Source organism: Cottoperca gobio, chromosome 23 (assembly GCF_900634415.1).
Source record: "Cottoperca gobio chromosome 23, fCotGob3.1, whole genome shotgun sequence".
Classification (NCBI taxonomy): domain Eukaryota; kingdom Metazoa; phylum Chordata; class Actinopteri; order Perciformes; family Bovichtidae; genus Cottoperca; species Cottoperca gobio.
The window spans coordinates 11,191,329-11,212,612 of record NC_041377.1 but is presented as its reverse complement, the minus strand read 5'-3'; the positions used below and the strand labels follow the sequence as shown (position 1 = coordinate 11,212,612).

Genomic DNA, 21,284 nt, shown 5'->3' with positions numbered 1-21,284 from the left:
GCATTTTAAATTTCCTGATGTGTTGCCAAGACAACTTAAATATAAACTTACATCACACAAAAGTTTGGTTTTACCTCTGTGGACAGCGCTGTTTGTTGTTTGCAGAAGGTGCATGTGTAGAGGGTGCGTGCAGGTGTGGCGCTGTCCAGTAATGAAACGGAGCGTAGATCGACAGACAGACGGACGGAACGCGCTTAGTTTAACTCAGTTTCTTAGCCCGCTTGCTTTTCTCGGTTGTAAAGAGAAAGAGAGAGAACACACTGCAACAGCTGTTTCTCCGGCCGCAAACAGCTGTTTCTACGCAATTACGCTGCTTTTCTTTTTGGCAGAGAATCGTTCATACATTCTAAATATATTTAGCGCTCTGGGTTTTGTTACAATGGATTGCAGCTGATAATAGCACAATGAATGGCGCATCATTTTCCACAGCTATCTGCCCCGTCTCAAGGTTAATGATCTTACAGCACAAACACGCCCATAACGTTTTGCAGCTGAATGCAATTTGCCTCGTTTTGTTTTTTCATGTGGGAAAGTATAAGTGCGACGGAGCCAATGTGTCGGCTTGTCAGGGAGTTTTGGAACAGCCACTTCATCCTGGCACCTTGCCCGGGTGTTGCACTAAACAAGTGTTTTGTAACTACTCACAACTCGTACATCAGAAATACTGTCCTCTGTCTGTTTCCATGCATGTGCCCTCGGACAGGATCCTTCCGTGAACTCATCTGATCCACTTTGACATCGTTAATCTACTGAAACTATCAGATTGATGCAAGTTGGTGCCTAGCAGTTGCCAAAAGTTACTATCAGAGGACACAAAGTCAGCTGTAAAGAGGGAGGTCTGCAAGGATTTCATGGCCACTGGGGTGGCAGTGGTAGCAAAGTCTCTGGGGTTGGATAAACAATAAAGGCTCGTCGTTTGGTTAGAACAAAGGCCTGTCATTTGCTTTTGTTGTTGGTGGTATTTTTTCCCCTTGTAATCTGCATGTCCAGATGGCTGGATGACTTTCCCCCTCACAGCATCGTTAAAAGCGCAGCACAGCTGGCAGACTGAGAGTGAGTAAACCAAGAGTGAGTAGCAAAAGGGTGCAAGGAAATGGAAAAAGTTAAGGAGTTCAGAGAACAAAACAAAAAAGGCAAAACTAGACAAAAGCTGAGAAATGCTGAGCGAGACAGAGAATTGGAGACCTTTGGATGAGTATCTCTTACCCAGATCTGTGTTTGGTCCAGCCAACAACTGTTTGAACTTATCCAGACGGGACGCCTCCCTCTCGGTCATGACCGGGGTGCCAGATGTGTTCTGGTCAGCCATGCGAGCCACGAGCGGGATGACGGGCGGCCGGTGGGGCAGAGACCGTTGCCTATGGAGGCCTGCATGCTCACCTGCTGCATCTGGTGGGAGTCGAGACAAAGGGTTACATAAACACACACTCAACAAATGGAGGGCTTTCAGATCATCTGTAAATACCTGTAATTAATGCAATGTTGGAGACAGATGAGTTGATGTTTACAGAGTATCTGCTTGTAAGTTATAAAGCTAACCGTAGAACTGGCAGCTTCAAATGTCAGTGAACAGCCAAACAAGACGAAGAGTCTGCAGCCTGCAGTGCTTCGAGCTACGTGTTAACGTCAGCATGATGCTCACACAATGCTAACATGCTAATGGTTAACAAGTTTAATGTTTACCAGCTTAGTTTAGCGTGTAAGCAAAGCTAACGTTTGCTAATCTTCAGTAACCAAAAGGTCCAGCTGAGGTTGATGGAAATGTCATTTGTTTGGTTGATTTTTGGTTATAAACCAATTAAGATTTTGACCTGAAATGGCGCTAAATGAAAAGTTAAGAGGTCACTAAAATTATTTTAATTCATCCTGAGGGGGGGGGGGGTGAATGCGTGTACAAAATGTCATGTGGCAAAGACGTCACAGTAACCTTCATTTAGTAAGAAATGTATTTTCATACGGTTCCTCGCTAGGCGACGTTGCAGTTAACAGTGTGTGGCTTGTTTTGCAATGAGCCTTCAGAACGGCAGCAGTTGTGGTTGCTGCAAACATTTCTCATTCAACTGAGAAGCCTTTATATCGTGTAGACATCCACATTAATTCAGTGTGCTGAGCACATGTTCCCCCAGATGTGCCAAAATAAGACAGAACGAGACCAAACTAAAGAGTGCCACCAAACACACGAGTTATGAACAAGCTGGTGAGGTGGCGACTTCAATGTGGAGAGGGATCCTCCTTCTGTCACACGAGACACTCAGCAAGAGTTCATAAAAGAGTTCCTGTGAACAGCACTGCCAACATTTCTAAAGCAAACCCGACACATCTACTGCGTGTTTTTTGTTTAATGGAATGCTGACGACATTAATATCCTTTTCACTTTTTACAAGAACAAATAAAAATGTACAAATCTCAACTATGCACTTACAAAAACAAAAAAATCATTATCAACGCCTGCGGAAGCTTCTTTGTAGTGGAACCTTTCATACAATTTTATTTTTCTATCGTCCATTAAATAACTTTTAACGGGCTATAAAAGACAAGTTAGAGGAAGTCAGAAATGTTCACTTGTCAGTCACAGTAATAACTGAATCAAATACTAAAAATCCAACATGAAAGTACACAAATAGGGTTACAAAGGTACACAAACTTCCCCTAAACCCCCTTACAGACAGTTACAGTAGCAAAGTGTGTATTCTGTTGGATAAGTCATAGGACACCGGAAGCTTCTGTGCGAGTGTGTGTCCCTCGCTCTCTCAGCTGCGGAGCACTGGGATGCTCAGAGCCAAGTGAGACTACATAATGTAGAAGAATATGGAGACAGTCTAGGCCTCACTAATGAAAGCTACGCCGTGTAGCCACGCTACTCCTTGCTTGCACACAATAAAAGAAAAGATAAAAAGATCACGAAGTAGAGGGAAATCAAATGTACAAAGACATGACACAACAAACCAGCAGTCAGCCTTTCTGCAACTGTGCATGTCAAGTTGTTTACCCACCTGCCAAGTACATTGAGTGCGCATGCATTAAGGTTTTTTATAGAAGCTTTAGTGTTTTGCAACATTCTCATAGGAGGTGCAAAAGATGTCTTCTTGCATATCCCAGTATCCATACACGATGTGGCAGTGCATGCAGGCCTGTGCATTGTCTTCTCTGAGGAGATAAGAGGAATTGCCTGAAGGCAACGGGATTCTTCTGTTATCTGTATCTAAACACAGCAAGAGACAGAATGGCACCAGGGAGATGACCTGCCAGACGGGACAACAGTCAGCAAGACGTTCACCATGTACAGCGTCTCCTGCTAATGCTGCTGACAGCAACAATTTAACCATTTCATCACAACTTTGCTCTTCTATGTGTTTACAAGGAAGCGGATGAAACAGTTTCACGCAAGGATTTGGTGTTTCTATAGAGAGTGCTGCTGCGCCTCGTTATTTTGTGTGAAAAACTTTAAACACTGAAGGTCACAGGACCGACAGGAGCCATGACACAGAGCAGTCGATGTGAACCACGGGGTTAAAACAAGGCGCTCGGGGGAAACCGAGCCAAACTGAAGAGGAGCTGAAGGAGTGTTCACATTCTGAGAACACACTCCGAGAGCTCCTAACTTAATTTTGACTACATTTCGAACCAGGAGTCCTAGCTTAATGATTCTGATTTAAGAGTGATTTAGGAAACTTCTCAGAGCAACTCTGAGCAAGGAAGGAGCAGAGACTTTTACCGTAGTGAGGAGGAGGTTGACCCTGTTGCTCAGTATGATGCAATGTTCCTATTCAAATCATCTAAATCGGTATTTCCTTCGTTGTTTCCCTTGATAGTCCAGACGGCACCAAAGCCACAGCAAGTGCTTTGCTTTTCTCAACTGGTCCAAATTCATTCTTACAACATTTACATGTCTTCCCTTCATCAAAGGTTGGCTTCACTCACTAGTTGTTAACCATCTGCTACCAATGTTACTCGACAAGAAGACTACTTTAGAAGTTAATCCACAACTCCTTTATAGTTCACTCTGCGCTACAAGCGCCAAAACAAGAACACTTCCTGTTTGTTTCACAATAAGAGCCCCTACTTCCTTCCAATATGTAAATTCTTAAACAGGCAGTTACATGTAATTACTTAAATGTAATATAATAATAGTTTGTCCTCATTTCTCTGCTGTTTGGATGCTGAACGGTTCTGGTGAAACACAAAGCAGCTGTGAGATCACAGTAAATAAATGCAGAAAAAATTTGCAGAACTAATAAAAGTGATCACAAAAAAATAATAATAAAGTAATAAAAAACATTTTATTACCTATGTGAGTTTAAGGTTATAGACAGCTAACTGAGAACTGTCTTGCCGTTATAGAGGGGTGCACTAAAAGTAAAAGCAGTCCAGCTTTTAGTATGCAGGTGAGCCAGAAAACTTTTTGGACACTGAGCAATGGTGCTCACTAACCTTTAGGTGACCCAATTGGAGCTTCGCTTTGGGACTTTACAAGGCGGCCATCAGTGTAAGGGCTGCTCTGGGAGGCAAACGAGACCTCTGGGCTGGTCACGTCTCCTTCCCCCACTCTGTACTCCTCTTCTTCTTCGTCCTCCTCCTCGTCCTCTGCCACCTCCTCCTGTGTGTCCTCTTCTCTCCGTTCTAGCTCTGTTGTGTCATCCTGCCGCTGTCTTTCCTGCTGCTTGCTGTGATTCTCGATGACCTGTTCAGTTGACAGAACAACAAGATGTGTCACTGGTCAGCCTTAGGTTTTGCCGATAACAGTCAGAACGTGTTAAACTTCATATACAATATTACACAAGTGTGCAATTCTCTATAATCTGTGTACTTAATTAGCAACTTGTACATCGAAATACATTCCCTGAGCTTCAACATCTATGGAGAAAGTACGTAAGTAACTATAGCAAACATACTTTGGTACACACCTATCTTAAAAGTGACTGACAGGCTGTATTACACACACTCACAAGGTTAATTTCCATCCAGTATGTGTGTTTAATAAATGTAAGCCATTGTTTTACTGCTGTAAAATAATGTGACGCAATCCTTAATTTATTGTAACGCTGCTTGCGAGTGACACACTTTGCATAGATCAGTATAGTCAAGGTGTTTACCTTATTGGCTGTCTCCATAACAACCTCGATATTAAGGTTCTGTGCAGCCATGGCCAGCAACTCGTCGTCGTCGTCCCCAACATCCCAGGCATCACTCGTTATGCTCTCAAACTCCTGGAAGGTGGTAGCCTTCTTGGGCTTGCCTGGCGTGGCCGGAGGAGGCCTGTTGCCTGCTTTAATCAGGCTGGAGGGCAGAAAACAGACAATCAGGGAAAGAAGATAAGATTAAAGGAATTGAGAGAGAAGGTGAGGCAGAGTGGGATGTCAAGTGTAGGAAAGGAAACCAAAGTGGCAAACAGGAAGTAAAGGAGAGAAAAGGAGGATAAAGTAAATAACCACAGGGAGGATAAGTGGGGACAAAGAAAGTAATGAGACGGGATTCATTTTGACACTGACAGTTAGGCAAAGAAATAAAAGAACACTTAATTACTAAATTAACCAAATCCTGCAAAATATCCTCATCTTACAAACTGGCACCAGTAAAAACACAGAAGAAGTGAGTCTGCAAACACCTCTACACACAGACTCCTAGAATGAAAAGCATGACTAACACCTTACAAGACTGAATCTGCTCAGGTGTAAAATAATTTACTGAGTTGATGTCTTTGTGCTGCAAGGACAGCGTTTTACTCAGCCTGGAACAAGAAATTCAACAGAAAAAGAAAATTCAATTAAACTCAACCTTTCCTTATCATGTGATGTGGAAAAAAGGAAGGTTGTAGGAGTGTGTGTGATTTCTTACAAAGACAAGGATTACCATAATAAAGATGGACTTGTCTGATTTAGTTAACTTCCATCATAACTTAGAAGAAAAGAGAGTCTGAACATAAACGCTGACAAAAAAACAAGCAAATTAAACTCTGTGGAAATGTGTGTGTGTGTGTGTGTGTGTGTGTGTGTGTGTGTGTGTGTGTGTAAGTAAAATGAGAAAGCTACAGTCTAAAAGGTTACAACTATTTTCTATGCAGAAGTATATGATGAAGGTTAATTAAAAAATGTTTATGTTTTTCTTATTTATTTAGTTTAAGCTGTTCTGTGAAGTCCAGTCTTTTTTTAATCAATGGAATTCAATTCCAGGTTTTTCGCCAGTTGTATTGTAAGCCCGCCGGGCCAAACAGCTCTTCTGGTAGAAACCGTATTCAATCAAACATTCATTCCTTCCCATATTTCCACACACACACACACACACGCACACGCACACGCACACACACACACACACACACACACACACACACACCTCAGACCTGAGCAGGTACCCTGTAGTCCTGAAATACTCATACTTCCAAATTCAAAGTCATGTAACAAAATCAATTTGTACTGGACATGATTACAAGCTTTTCGAATTAGACATGCTTTCAGATTTATTTTAACTTATGTCCTTTAAGCTTTCAACTCGGCAACAACTAGATTGTCTTGTAGGTGCACTTCCACGGACACTGCAGAACAGCACAGGCCATACAGTGCCAACAAAATGATACCAGAATTATATTATATAACACGTTTTACAGTATTAATCCGTGACACAGCATACGTCTGTCTTCTGTGAGTGGCTCGGTAGCTACCTGTCAAGATTTTAAAGTTGTTTTTTTATTTAAAGAAGCAATAGACAACATTTTTGGTTTAATTTATCATTATGAAGTAAATGTCGATTGCACAATGGAATGGCTGTAGAATAATGACACCATCTGCGCTTGGATTGGTTCCGTACTTTGTTCAAGATGTATTCCAGTTGCGTTTTCCCCGTCAAAATAAAAGCCCTGGACATATACACTGCATCCCTGCCTACCAGAAAGCATTTCACTAAGAAGCAACTAAAGAAAATAGCTACAGTACCTATCCCCATGTAGTTAAACAACCGGAGTGATGTTAACAGTGGGAAAAAGAGCCCAGTTGACCGAGGAGGCAAAGAAGGTGAAGAGTGAGATCGATAAAAAGCATTCTTCTTTAATACAAAGCTAAATCAGTAAGTAACAAAACCAGCCTACTTATTAATACTACCGGTGTTTTACTGCCTTTATCGTAGCACTGAGATCAGGGTTTCTAGATCTTTGGGATTCCTATGGTTGTTTCTTGCTTTGTACAGTAGCCAGGCTGCTAGTGGTAGTCACATTGCTAACGATGTTATAGATCGATCTTCTTAAAAAGAAAAATACGTTATCAATATCTCCGTTGTGCAGTTATTGAGATTAAAATGCAGTGTCATGTGTTGCTGGTAGCAATGAAAAAGACTGAAAGAGTTCAACAGTGGCACCATCAATAATACCACTTAGAAACACTAGGAGGGAAAAGTTATCCATTTCTCCTTTAAATGTATTCTGTCAGATTCTCACTCTCTATTTATTGGCAATGGTGACTTTAAATGGAACAAACCTATAAGAACTCCAAACCAGTGAAAGTCTTGACTTATTATGTATTCTGATTTTCAGCACGGGACTAGCGATTTATTATAGGTCTTGTGTAATCAACTATAATAATAACAATAATAATAATAATAATAATAATAATAATAATAATAATAATAATAATAATAATAATAAGTTGGTACTGATTGTCATCAAGGCAATGATAAACTTCCTAATAACAAAACAGTCACCTACCATTCAAAGACGAAGAGAAAGACACAACTTCAACCTAATACACACTAGAAAAACCTGTTTGTCAAAGAAACTTCTTGTGATTAATGAAAACTGATCTTCAAGATAGTTTCATCCAGAATCAGAATGAGGTTTTTACTTACAAGGTATCATGTAATTTAGCAACTGAGGCAAACTGTTAGCATCAGCACAGAAACTTTAAAGTATAACACCTGTCCAAACTACTCAAATAATATCATAGGGCATTTACCTACGAAGACGAAGTACATTTAACTTACTTAGCATGGAGGAGCGGGTCGAAAGGTGGATGTTGTGCGCCATACACATGCTGAATGCTGAGGAAGTGAAGAAGAGAGAATGTAAATGAATGAGCTATTTATAACTGGCTGTCAAGCTATAGCCATGTTAGCTTCTTATTACCAAAAACAACACCAGTTAATACTACAATACCGCAAATAAATGTGACGAAAACGACTTCAATTTGCTATAAGCCCAGAGCTACTCCGTAATATAAAACGGTTACTGTATAATTAGTTACAACTCTGTGATTGCGGTTTGGGTAAATTGTTCAACTGTTAGCCGCTGTTAGCAACATAGCTCTTAGCTGGCTAACAGCAGAAAGGCGTAAACTGTTTCTGGGAGACTATTTTACTACAGACTTTGGCCCGATGCAAAAGGTGATACCCGCAGATTTTGTGCAACACTGCAGTGTCGTCAGTGAAAGTGAAAGTTGCGTTTGAAGCTCAACAGTGCACCGTCAGTTGAGTAAGGCTAGCTACGCTAAGCTAGCCGACAGGAGGGAACACGTCACTCACCTGCCAGGAACCTTCGCTGCGTTTCTTTTCCAGAACTGTTTTTTATTTCCGTCATTCGACATTTTCCCTCTATGGTCTAACCAGTCCTAAACACAAACACACGAACACTGTCGTTATCTGTAAAACGTGAAAATAGTTTATTTACACCAGGTACCCTCCTCCAAAACTCAGAAAGCTGCCATGTTGATACTGCCTAATCGGCAAGCAAAACTTGCTGCGATTGGCTGGACAGACACTTCCTCCCTGTGAGCCAATCACAAGTGAGATCCGCTGTTAGGTGGCATGGGAAGCTGTCGACGTCATCTGTCTTTGGTTTTGTTGACAGAACTACAAGCTGTGTGTCAAGCAAAAGAGACCATCAGCATCAGGACCAGAGACAATTTGCTTACCATTCAACCTTACCATTTAAATAGCATTTTATAGATACAGTATAAGATGATATATTTATAGTTGAACAAGGTTCACTATAGTTTAGAATTGTTTATATAGGCCTACTATATTATTCATACAGTATTATCAGACGCCAAGTTTAAAGGATGGGGTGTTTCTAGATCTTTTTCTGGAAATACATTGATGGATGTAATGGTTATTACTGGCTGGTTATCACATTGTCTCACTGTGGGAGGTCATGAACTAGATCATAAACATGAATATGTACTATTATATATAATTTACAATGTAGTGGTAAAATACTGTAGTTTAGTTGTAAAGAGACCCTGACCCTAAATTAATAAATGTCTCTTTTTTCAGCTTTGCTCAAATCAAATCAAAATCAAATTTATTTGTATAGCCCAATATCACAAATTATACATTTGTCTCAGTGTGCTTTACAGACTGTACAGGTTACGACACCCTCTGTCCTTAGACCCTCGCATCGCACAAGGAAAAACTTCCTAAAAGAAACCCCATAATTAAAGGGGGAAAAATGGAAGAAACCTGAGGGAGAGCAACTGAGGAGGGATCCCTCTCCCAGGACGCACAGACTGTAATAGATGTTGTGTGTACATAGTACAAATACAACATTTGACAGAAATGATGTGTTGAAAAAGAGAAAGTTTGGATGAATCCAGGAAAATGTCAAAAAGGCTTCCCGGTGTCCAGCAGGACCAGGGCAGCAGGCGCAGCCACGATTCCTGATCCTGACGTAAACTTTATCAGTGGCAACCTGCCACATGAGACACAGAAACTCCAGGGATGATACCCCGGATGATGAGTTAGTAACATACATTTACATAAATGCATACAGATAGAGAGGGAGAAGAAGAGAGAGGGAGGGGAGGAGAGAGGACGAGAAGGAAGAGAGCAGGGAGGTGTCCCCTGGCAGTCTAAGCCTATAGCAGCATAACTAGGGGCTGATCCAAGGCAAACCTGAGACAGCCCTAACTATAAGCTTTATCAAAAAGGAAAGTCTTTAGCCTACTCTTAAATGTGGAGAGTGTGTCTGCCTCCAGAACACAAACTGGAAGCTGGTTCCACTGGAGAGGAGCTTGATAGCTGAAGGCTCTGGCTCCCATTGTACTCTTAGAGACTCTAGGAACTACAAGTAACCCTGCAGTCTGGGAGCGCAATGCTCTAGTTGGCTTATAAGGTACTATGAGATCTTAAAGATATGCTGAAGCCTGACCATTAATTGCTTTGCAAGTCAGGAGAAGGATTTTGAATTCTATTCTGTATTTTACCGGGAGCCAGTGCAGAGCAGCTAATACAGGAGTAATATGATCCCGTTTCCTTGTTCTTGTCAATACACGTGCCGCTGCATTTTGGATCAACTGAAGAGTCTTAAGCAACTTTTTGGGACAACCTGATAACAATGAGTTGCAGTAATCCAGCCTTGAAGTAACAAATGCATGAACTAGTTTCTCTGCATCATTTTGAGACAGGATGTGTCTTATTTTTGCAATGTTACGTAGATGAAAGAAGGCAGTCCTTGAGATTTGTTTTATGTGGGAGTTAATAGACAGATCCTGATCAAAGATGACGCCAAGATTCCTTACAGTGGTGCTGGAGGCCAAATTAATGCCATCCAGAACTTCTATGTCATTAGAAAATGCGTTTCGGAGGCGTTTAGGGCCAAGTATAATAACTTCCGTTTTGTCTGTATTTAACATCAAAAGGTTGCTAGACATCCAAGTTTTTATGTCCTTAAGGCATGCTTGAAGTTTAGCCAATTGATTGGTTTCATCTGGTTTAATTGATAGGTATAATTGGGTATCATCCGCATAACAATGAAAGTTTATAGAGTGGTTCCTTATAATATTGCCCAAAGGAAGCATATATAAGGTGAATAGAATCGGTCCAAGTACAGAACCCTGCGGAACTCCAAGACTGACTTTGGCTGTCATGGAGGATTTATCCTTAACACATACAAATTGAGATCGCTCAGATAAATAGGACTTGAACCAGTTTAGTGCGGTTCCTTTTATGCCAACACAATGTTCCAGTCTCTGTAGTAGAATGTCATGATCAACAGTGTCGAAAGCAGCACTGAGGTCTAACAAGACAAGAACAGAGACAAGTCCTTTGTCTGATGCCAATAGAAGGTCATTGGTAACTTTCACCAGTGCCGTCTCTGTGCTATGATGAACTCTAAATCCAGATTGAAAAACCTCAAATAAACTATTATTATGTAAAAAATCACACAACTGTTTTGCAACTGCTTTCTCAAGGATCTTAGCGAGAAAGGGTAGGTTAGATATCGGCCTATAGTTGGCTAAAACCTCTGGATCAAGACTAGGCTTTTTAAGAAGTGGTTTTATTACAGCTACTTTAAAGGATTTTGGTACGTAGCCAGATAATAGAGACAGGTTGATCATATTTAATAACGAGGTGTTAATTAAGGGTAAAACTTCTTTAAACAGTTTAGTTGGAATCGGGTCCAAAAGACAGGTTGATGGCTTAGACGATGAGATTGTTGAAGTTAGTTGGTTAAGGTTGATTGGAGTAAAACAGTCTAGATATATTTCAGGAGTTACAGATGTTTTTAAAATTCCGGCAGTTGAAGTTAAGTCATTACCAATTGAGGTCAGGAGGAGATTAATTTAGTCTCTAATAAGTATAATTTTATCGTTAAAGAAGCTCATGAAGTCGTCACTACTGAGAGATATAGGAACAGAAGGCTCTGTAGAGCTGTGGCTCTCTGTCAGCCTGGCTACAGTGCTGAACAGAAACCTGGGGTTGTTCTTATTTTCTTCTATTAAGGAAGAGTAATAAGCTGCTCTGGCATTACGGAGAGCCTTATACGTTTTAAGATGATCTAACCAGACTAAGCGAGATTCTTCCAATTTAGTGGAACGCCATTTACTTTCAAGATTTCTCGACTTTTGTTTTAGTTTACGGATTTGTAAATTAACCCATGGAGCTTTCTTTTTCTGTTTTATGATCTTCTTCTTTAGAGGAGCAACACAGTCCAGTGTTATTCGCAGTGAGGCTGCAGCGCTATCAACAAGAGGATTAATTTGGGAGGGACTAAAGTTAGCATTGGAGTCCTCCATTATATTGATATTGAGTCCTGGTATTGAATTAAGTGCTAATGGAAATTTAGTCACAGCACTATCAGATAGACGTAGGGTATTTTGCCTACTGGCTTGTAGTCCAGTAACAGGACTTCAAAAGTTATTAAAAAATGGTCTGATAAAAGAGGATTATGTGGACACACTGATAAACTTTCAATTTCAACACCATATCCCAGAGAAAGGTCCAGAGTGTGGTTTAAACAGTGAGTTGGTTCATGTACATTCTGACTGAACCCAATTGAATCTAATAATGAGATAAAAGCATTATTAAGGCTGTCACTATCAACATCCACATGAATATTAAAGTCACCTACAATAATTTCTTTATCTGTTTTAAGGACTAAAAATTTTGAGAATTCAGATAGAAATTCAGAATACGGACCAGGAGGGCGGTACACAGTAACAAATAAAACTGGCTTTATTGTTTTCCATGTTGGGTTTGAGAGCGTAAGAACAAGGCTTTCAAAAGAGTTATATTTTAGTTTAGGCTTAGGATTGATCAAGAGGTTTGAGTCAAATATGGCCGCAACTCCACCTCCTCGGCCAGTACCTCGAGGAATGTGAGTATTAATATGACCAGGTGGAGTGGATTCATTTAGACTGACATATTCTTCATGTCTCAGCCAGGTTTCAGTGAGACAAAATAAATCAATCTTTTTATCTGATATTAAATCATTTACCAATCCAGCTTTTGTAGATAAAGATCTGATGTTTAAGAACCCACATTTAATTTTTCGATTTAGTTTCACTTTTGCAGCGGTGGAGTTTATTTTAATTAGGTTTTCATGTATAACTCCTCTTCTGTTAACCATAGATTCGATTAATTTCAGTGGTCGTGGGGCAGACACAGTCACTATGGGGATTTGAGTGGGTGACTGCCCGGAAAGAAGCACAGAGAAGTGTGTAAGACTGCAACTCTGTCTCCTGGTCTCAACTCTGGGTTGTCATGGATTAGATCCACTAATAAACTTTGTAATATTATTGGATATGAGATCTGCTCCATCCAAAGTAGGATGACTGTCGTCGCTGGTGTCTCAAAATGAACGTATCTCAAAATTGAGCTACCGATAACCAGAGTTGGCTTCTCAGCTGGTGTGTCACAGAGTGGGAAATGTTTTTTTTACAACTCCGATGGAAACACATTCCTGTATTAAGGCAGATGTCATAATTCCTGTTACTAAATTAGGACTAACAGCGTTAAAGCAGTTTATGTTAATCCTCATCCGGCAAAGGAAACCCAGATTTATAAACATGAGAATAAAGATGTACAATAACTAATAGGTTTTACACACAAGACAAACAGTTTCCTGCTTTATTTATTGTTGAATAGAAGTACTTTAAAATATTTTTATAGGCAAATCGCCCATATTATATCATATCCTTGTGTTATTTATCATCTTAAATTGATTAGACTTGCATCCTGCACTATAGGTCAAATGTATTGAGATTTACATGGCTTTGTATTTATATATCTACAGTAGATTGAGGAAAAAAATCATGTAAAAGCTTTAACATAGGTGTTACGCTCCCTACTAGTCTAGGGCTGGTGGGGAATTAACAAGAAATTAAATAACCCGGGTGAAGAAAGGGAGAACGAGGCAATATATTTGTAAAAGAAAAGAGCATTTAATGAATATACAAAGAAAAAGCTCCCCAACCAATACACAAAGGCATAACTAAAAACAACTTTAACAGAAAACGACACACCAGAGATAGTACACAAAGTATCTCGATAAATTCACAATGCTGCTCCACAGCTCCGTAACCACTCCACCACAGTAGAGGACCGACACCAAGCTCACACTGAGCAGGAGGAGAAGAAGAGAGAGAGTGGTATTGCCCCTCGCCCAGCCTTTTGTGCAGGCGCCGATTTTATGAATTGCCGGCACCTGAGGGAGCTGCACCTGGGGAGAGCCAAGCAGAGGGAGAGAGAGAGAGACACACACACACACACACACACACACACACACACACAGCACGTAACACCCCCTCACAGTTAAATACCCCCACACATTTCGGAAATGTACGATGCGCATCTCACCCACGGGACAGTGCATCCGCCACCACATTGTCAGCTCCCTTCAATTTTTTGGCCCACCGCTGATTGTAATTAGACATCTGTAGTGTAGCTGTAGTGATGGAATCGGTTAAGGTATCACCGAGATCAACATCCTGAGTCTGCTTACGAGCCTGAGCTCTGGTTAAAACACTAACTGCAAACACCTCCGGATGAGTCTGAGCTAGGTCATCACCTATTACTTCAGGAACTGGAGTATCAACAACCTCAGGAGTTGGATATACTTTACCTCCCACAATGTCATTACCCACAATGAAATCCACACCATCAATGGGAAAAACAGGGAGTACGGCAACTGGGAAACAACCAGTAGCCAGTTTAGACTGCACATAAATAAAGTGGAGAGGTGCGGGCACACAACCCATCCCAATACCTCTTACCACCGCATTTGCACCACAGGCAGACTCAGCACTCAAGGATAAAGGACTGCGAACCACCTCTGTCTCGCAACACAGTGACCTGGTGCTGTTCCTCCACCTTCCCTGACAGAGAGACAAAGGCAGTAGAAATGAATGGTTTGAAACACTTGTCAGGCCCTTTGTTAGAAGGGACCTGACCACTAAGAGACACCATTTTTATCAAAGCCATTTTCCCTGGGGCTGCCTAGGACCACCTGCCTGCCACTGCCACTTCCAGGTTGCGCAATCTGCAATCAAATGACCGGTGTTGTGACAAAAAAAACAAGGCCTCTCTAATCTAGGACCTGATGAAGGAACATTGGAACGGGGGACATGTGTCACGAGCTCTGCTGTAAGAATCTCTACGAGGGGTATCACGCTGAGAAAAAAAACATTTGTGGGTGAGTGCAAACTCATCAGCCAGAGTTGCAGCCTTCTGCAGGGTGTTTACCTTTTGTTCATTTAAGTAGACAACAGTACGTTCTGGGACACAGTTTTTAAATTCTTCCAGCATCATAAGCTCATACACTGATACTTAGTCATTAGCCTTATGTGCTCTACACCACCTGTCAAACAGTATCCTCTTTTCCCTTGCAAAGTCTACATGTTTGGCCAGGGAATTATTTTCAGGTTACGAAACCGCTGTCGGTCCCCGGCCACCATGCTAGGAGATCCCACAGAATCATGCAGACACAACACTCCCTGTTCAATTAGCCCTTTGACTAATGTAGCTTTCAAGTCACTTTTCACAAGACTAGTGGAGACAAATTGTATAATGGTCAGCAATTAACCGTAAATCAACTTTCCTACAGCAGTCTAGCTGACACAGCGTAGGATTGGCCACAAACTTCTCCAACACAAAAGAAGCCATCCTCTATTCAAACACTCTTGAATGCTGTATTACCATTTACAGTAAGCAAAGAAAACACAAACATTGACTCCAGTCTTTCTAAAACAATCTTCCCCAGATCCTACCTTACTGATAACTTACCTACCTATCTTCTGGAGCTTGCCGGGCTCGAGGTAACTTTAAAGGCACACATCACCGGTCGAAACCCTGAAACGCCTGCCTCCAACTGGAACTTAATCCCCACCCAGGATTACTCCGAAAATAAAAAACAAAAATAAATGAGCGCCTGAAGGAAGAACTGATACAGTCCAGCTAGACACCCCTCTGACTAAACTGAGGAAGTTAACACAGACCTTGAGACAATGTTGCATTCACACACCAGCACACAACAAATCAGTTACTCACGCTCCTTTTTTCAAGATCCCGGACGAGCCCCCATTTGTTACGTTCCTTACTAGTCTAGGGCTGGTGGGGAAGTAACAAGAAATTAAATAACCCGGGTGAAGAAAGGGAGAACGAGGCAACAGATTTGTAAAAGAAAAGAGCATTTAATGAATATACAAAGAAAAAGCTCCCCAACCAATGCACAAAGGCATAACTAAAACAACTTTCTTAACAGAAAGCGACACACCAGAGATAGTACACAAAGTATCTTCACAAATTCACAATGCTGCGCCACAGCTCCGTAACCACTCCACCACAGTAGAGGACCGACACTAAGCTCACACTGAGCAGGAGGAGATGAAGAGAGAGAGTGGTATTGCCCCTCTCCCAGTCTTTTGTGCAGGCACTGTTTATGAATTGCCGGCACCTGAGGGAGCTGCACCTGGGGAGAGCCAAGCAGAGGGAGAGAGAGACACACACACACACACACACCACAGCACACAACACACACACACACACACACACACCACAGCACGCAACACACACCACAGCACGTAACAATAGGCCTACACTATGACTTCAGCTTTATGTGTCTGAGGGCCAGGTTTGGCCTGAACATGCATTATTGATTCAATACAAGAAGCCTATAGCGGCATACAATTTACTTGGACAATATCTCCACTAATTTAATTCTTATCCATTTATCTCCCTCTCACAGACGGGATAAGCCATCGTAATTGTGAGATTATTTGCATCATGTTAAAATCAGCTCAGTTTCCACTCAGCTAATAGCAGAGGTAAGGATGTTGTGGAGGGCAAACCCACATAAACACTGTTTAGTCATCCCATTTGTAAATCCTGGTGTTTGCCTCATCACTGTCTGAAGGTTATGCGAGGTTAAGGTAATTATTCAAGTGTTCAGTCTGGAACAGTATGGAACAGTACGGAAGCACCTGACTGCTTTTGAGTCATGAATTAGAGAGTTTATGTGTTTGTACAACGTGCTGATGCAGTGTTTGTTCCACAGGGCTGAAGCAGACAGGATCAAAGGTAAGAGCGCTCACTCTGTCACCATTTCGCGGTACTGCAAACGTTACGTATGCTGTTGGGGTATCGGTGTTAGTGGAAAAGTGATACAATTGTGTCTTACATCTGCAGACATACTCTGTTTAGGATTTAATAATTTTATTTTTAAATAAAATTACACAAAAAAGAATTGCAATTACTTTTTAGTTATGATAAGAGTTCCAAAACAGAATACTGGTCAAATAAAGTCAGCTTTGAAATAAGTTAATTATTTTAATTGCAGGCTCTCTGTATTTTTAACAGGAAATTAAAGGTCTATGTTTTATTATTATTATTATTATTATTATTATTATTATTATTATTATTATTATTATTATTATTTATCCCTAGTGTTTATTTTGTTTTAATGTATTGACATTTGTTTTTTTAAATATATTGTTTTATATAATAATATAATATAATATAGTATAATATAATTGTAGTTTTAATCTTGCTATGTCAAGAACTTCGGGATGCATATTGAAATGTATGAAATGTGCTTTATAACTAAAGTTGAGTTGAGTTGAAACTGTCAAAAATGGGTTAAACTGATTTTAACATAAATTGCATACTGCACGCCTGATATGCTCCATATATGCAGGCATGTCATGTCATTTATAATGTTATTTTCATTGTATGTTGGGCAGGACAATATGGAAAGTAGGCCATTTAAATGTATACAAGTGAGTGAATCATCTTCATTGTACACGATCTTTGTTTGAAGTCCCTGTTCTGACAGCACGGCCCGACCGACACTTGACTCAACTCTCTTCAGACGCTGAGCAGCGTTTTGATATGCGGGCCGTAACAAAGTTAAAATGAGAATCATCGGACGACAGCGTTAACTAATGACACGTCTGAGCGATATTATGGAAACACAAGGCAAATTACTATATTCGAAGCTTTTTCACAAGCACAGACAGGTAGAAGTTGCTTTAAACTGCAGTATTTTGTCGTGGAAGGAAATTGAGAGGAGCAGAAAACGAAGCTCTGGCATCAGCAACAGTGCTGAGACAGGTAAGTCTCTAATGCAGTGAAGTAGTTTGATAACTTTGTCATAAATCCGCGACAAAACAGCCTTTGGTTCATGTCTTAAAACTCAAGAAATATATGCCAAACAGCCCAACTAATCTTAGTATATATATAAAAAAAATAGAATAATACATATTTACACAAAATATGTAAATTAAATAAACACAAAAGGTCTAATATTTTTTAGAAAGTAACCAATGTTGTTCAGTTGTATTTAAGTATATATCCCTCATTTAATAATTTGACTTCGGTTACTATTGACACCCATGCAAAAGTGTCGAGCAGCTGTCAGGATCATGCACATGTTGAGGGGGCAACAGTCGGGTCATGTAGCTCCTGTAGTTGGGGTCTGTATGCTGTCAAGAGCAGGTCTCACACACATGTGGGTTTTCAGTCAGACATAATTAGGAGGCTCTTGTTTCTTACAAGCAAACACTAGAAGGGGGTGACTAGTTCATTCATTCTTTCTGGTTGAATCTCATGACAGGGGATTTCTGTGAAAATCTACCCAATGTACAGGCCAGAGTATGAACTCCTCCCACATAAGAGCAACAGCAAAGTAAGTGAGGGTTGATGTTCATCCATTTCATGTTTTCTAACTGGGTTCTTTAAATCATATGTTCAAACTTAGCCTTGTTAGTGTTTACGTGGATTTCTAAATTAAACTGTACCACACAAGCTAGTTCTCATGTAGGCTGCAGATCAGCTGTTACCCTCAGGGCATGTTCACAACTGCCAAAACAGACGATATGTTGGCTTGTGAAGGCACCCTAAGGTGACTAGACTTCTGAAATTTAAACCAGGTGCATTTCTGGTTCTGTGGTCAATATATCCTTAAAATATCCAATATGTTGAGATAAAGGTAATTCCGGTTTCATGTGTTTTGAGCATGGTAACTGTTGAGCTGTAATAAAGTATTTTTTAGGCTGACTAAGTGACTTTGTAAACCGTGTCAGACAATAGTTTACAGTCACACGGCGAGTGAGTTCTGGTAAACTGTGGAACATACAATAAAGAAAATGGTCAAACTATAATGGTTCAACATCGTGTATTTAATTATCTATACCTAGAAACACTACCAGACAGACGCAGTGTAACAGAGAGACAGTGTCAGACAACAAGAACACGCTCACTGTGATGGACGAAGAAAATAACTGTGTTACAGAAACAGAGCCAGAGCTGTCCGATCTGCCAGTCAGGGGTCCTGGTAGTCTGGGTCGAATAAGACCAGAACAAAAGAGAGATAATAGTATTATTTGTGAAATACTTAACGGCTGAATAAAGACATAAGATGATGATGAGATTGCCGTTCTTCCTCCGCTGCCAATTGAAAAAGAATATTACAAAGGCTGCGGTGAGCCATTCCATCGTCCTGACCTAGGCGTTTAAATGGAAATTCTCTCATCATGTTGTCATTAAAATGCCATTGTACCCCTCAGTCTGCTCTTCACTCTCCTTGAGTCACTCTTGCCTCCTTCATTTTTTTCTTTCTCGTCTAACTTCTCTACTCTTCTTCAATCTCCTTGCTTCACTCTCTCTTAATTTCTCCTCCTCACTCTCTTCTCCGTCCTCTCCAATCTTTAATGTATAATAAATAGCACCATTAGATGAAATACTCTGTAATCATATCTGTACCTTTCCTCCTCTATCTCCTACATTCTTCTTCCTGTCTAGTCTTAGCAATCGAGCAAATCATCTATTCTTATAAGAAATTGTGACATTATAACATCATTAGCTAATATCTAAATCAGGGGTGTCAAACTCATTTAGTTCCACATGCAGCTCAATCTGATCTCAAGTGGGCCGGATCAGTAAAATCTTAGCATACAAACCTAGAAATAACGACAACTCCAGATGTTCCCCTTCGTCTTAGTGCAAAAAAAAAAAAAAAAGTACATTCTGAAAATGTTCAAATTGAATGAATGATCTTTTTACAAAACATTATGAACAACCTGACATTTCTTAAGAAATAAAGGTACAATTTCAACAATATTATCAGTTTATCATTTACACATGTGTGTTACAACTTACAGATCACAGTGTGTCTACAAAGACACAAAACATTGAGTCACAGGTATCTGGAACAGAATTTTACTTTATGATCAAAACAACACATATTTACACTTTGCAAAGTCATCCCGCGGGCCGGATTGGACCCTCTGACGGGCCGGTTTAACCCCTGATCTAAATGATTGTAACTTGGATTGAAAATACATTTTTGTTGATGATGTGGATTCACTTGATGAGTTTTCCACATACGTTTTCTCTAAAGCTAGCACTTACTTGCCATGTAAAATAATATTTCACTTTGCGGTCTGTTTTTATTGCACAGTTAAAACTAACGCACACTAACTGCCAGGTGGAACCGTTTCCTAGCTAACTGGACTAACTGACAAAACTAATGCTAAGCTAGCTCGCTAATACCCATTTCGAGTGAAGAGCAAAAAAGGTCAAATATGAAATATAATTGGCATGTTTGTCTTAACACTTTATCAAAATGTTTAAAGTCCTTATTACACAAATAACACAAACTTTTTTTTTGTTTTACTTTGAACTTTATACATACATTTACAAAGGACTGCCTCCTATATCTGTTATTTATACAAAGTTATGTTCCGGCTTGTGACTATTTACACAATAACAACATATTTGTTACATTTTAACAGTGATTTAGTAAATCAACTGTCTGACACTAGCTAGTGGTTACTAAGAACATAATGGATAGCTCACATTTAAGATAGTGTAGTTGGTGCAACCCAGTCCCGGCTGAAGTGAGATGGAATCCCAGCATGCACTAGATTAATGGATTAATTTCTCCTTATTGTAACTGTTATTGTTAACCAGCACTAACATTTTTGTCGCTTTCCATTTTTTGCATCAGACAACTTCCACTTATTCCAGACGTCCTTATAACCTTCTGAGGCTAATGTTTGTTCATCCAGATGAGTTCCCTGGTCTGCAATTACTATACCATATAGAGTGAAGTTATTACAGCTGGCACGGTACACTTCAGTCTAAACCTGGCCATTGACCTTCCTCAGAGTGGTATCAAGTGCCCGATCTGCCATAAAGCCTTCATTTATTGAGTCAATGCTCAACACGGCTACACCAGTGATCACTGGCGAGAGGAGGTGTGTTTACCCTGGAGTTAGGACTCAAACAAGGAGACTTATAATAAGTAATGGATATCCTGTAAGTCTAATATCAAACACTATGGAGTCACATTCTTTAGGGAGCGACTCAAGGCAAGTCAATACAGTCTAGTTAATCAGTGACTATGTTAGAGGTCAACTTATAAAATAAAGTCTTTGCAGCTTCCCGAACACAGAAATGCTCTTATTTCTGGACTCCTTGTGCACACACACTCCACACTCCCCTCTCTGTGCAGTTCTTTCTCTGTGTCTTTAACCTACATTACAAGCTGTAACATTTTGCAGCTGTCTCGACTTAATTGGTGATATATT

At 40.3% G+C, this 21,284-nt stretch overlaps 2 protein-coding genes across 9 annotated transcripts in view; one reads left to right on the top strand and one right to left on the bottom strand.

The window, feature by feature from the left end:
• tbc1d22a (TBC1 domain family, member 22a) overlaps nucleotides 1-8,729 on the bottom strand; it is a 108,590-nt gene extending 99,861 nt beyond the window's left edge. For 7 of the 8 annotated variants that reach the window (XM_029461963.1, XM_029461965.1, XM_029461964.1 and 4 more), the window contains exons 1-5: nucleotides 8,503-8,729; nucleotides 7,966-8,022; nucleotides 5,094-5,277; nucleotides 4,432-4,681; nucleotides 1,207-1,389 (exon numbers count right to left, since the gene is read on the bottom strand). In XM_029461963.1, the coding sequence (XP_029317823.1) occupies nucleotides 1,207-1,389; nucleotides 4,432-4,681; nucleotides 5,094-5,277; nucleotides 7,966-8,022; nucleotides 8,503-8,564 (736 nt within the window). In that variant the 5' untranslated portion in view covers nucleotides 8,565-8,729. The remainder of the gene's footprint in view (nucleotides 1-1,206; nucleotides 1,390-4,431; nucleotides 4,682-5,093; nucleotides 5,278-7,965; nucleotides 8,023-8,502) is intronic. The other variant, XM_029461967.1, reaches the window with a different exon arrangement.
• Nucleotides 8,730-17,520: 8,791 nt separating this feature from the next.
• Nucleotides 17,521-21,284, top strand: part of cerk (ceramide kinase) — a 36,062-nt gene continuing 32,298 nt past the window's right edge. Inside the window, exon 1 of the mRNA XM_029462150.1 lies at nucleotides 17,521-17,805. Coding sequence (XP_029318010.1) covers nucleotides 17,637-17,805 — 169 coding nt within the window. The 5' untranslated portion in view covers nucleotides 17,521-17,636. The remainder of the gene's footprint in view (nucleotides 17,806-21,284) is intronic.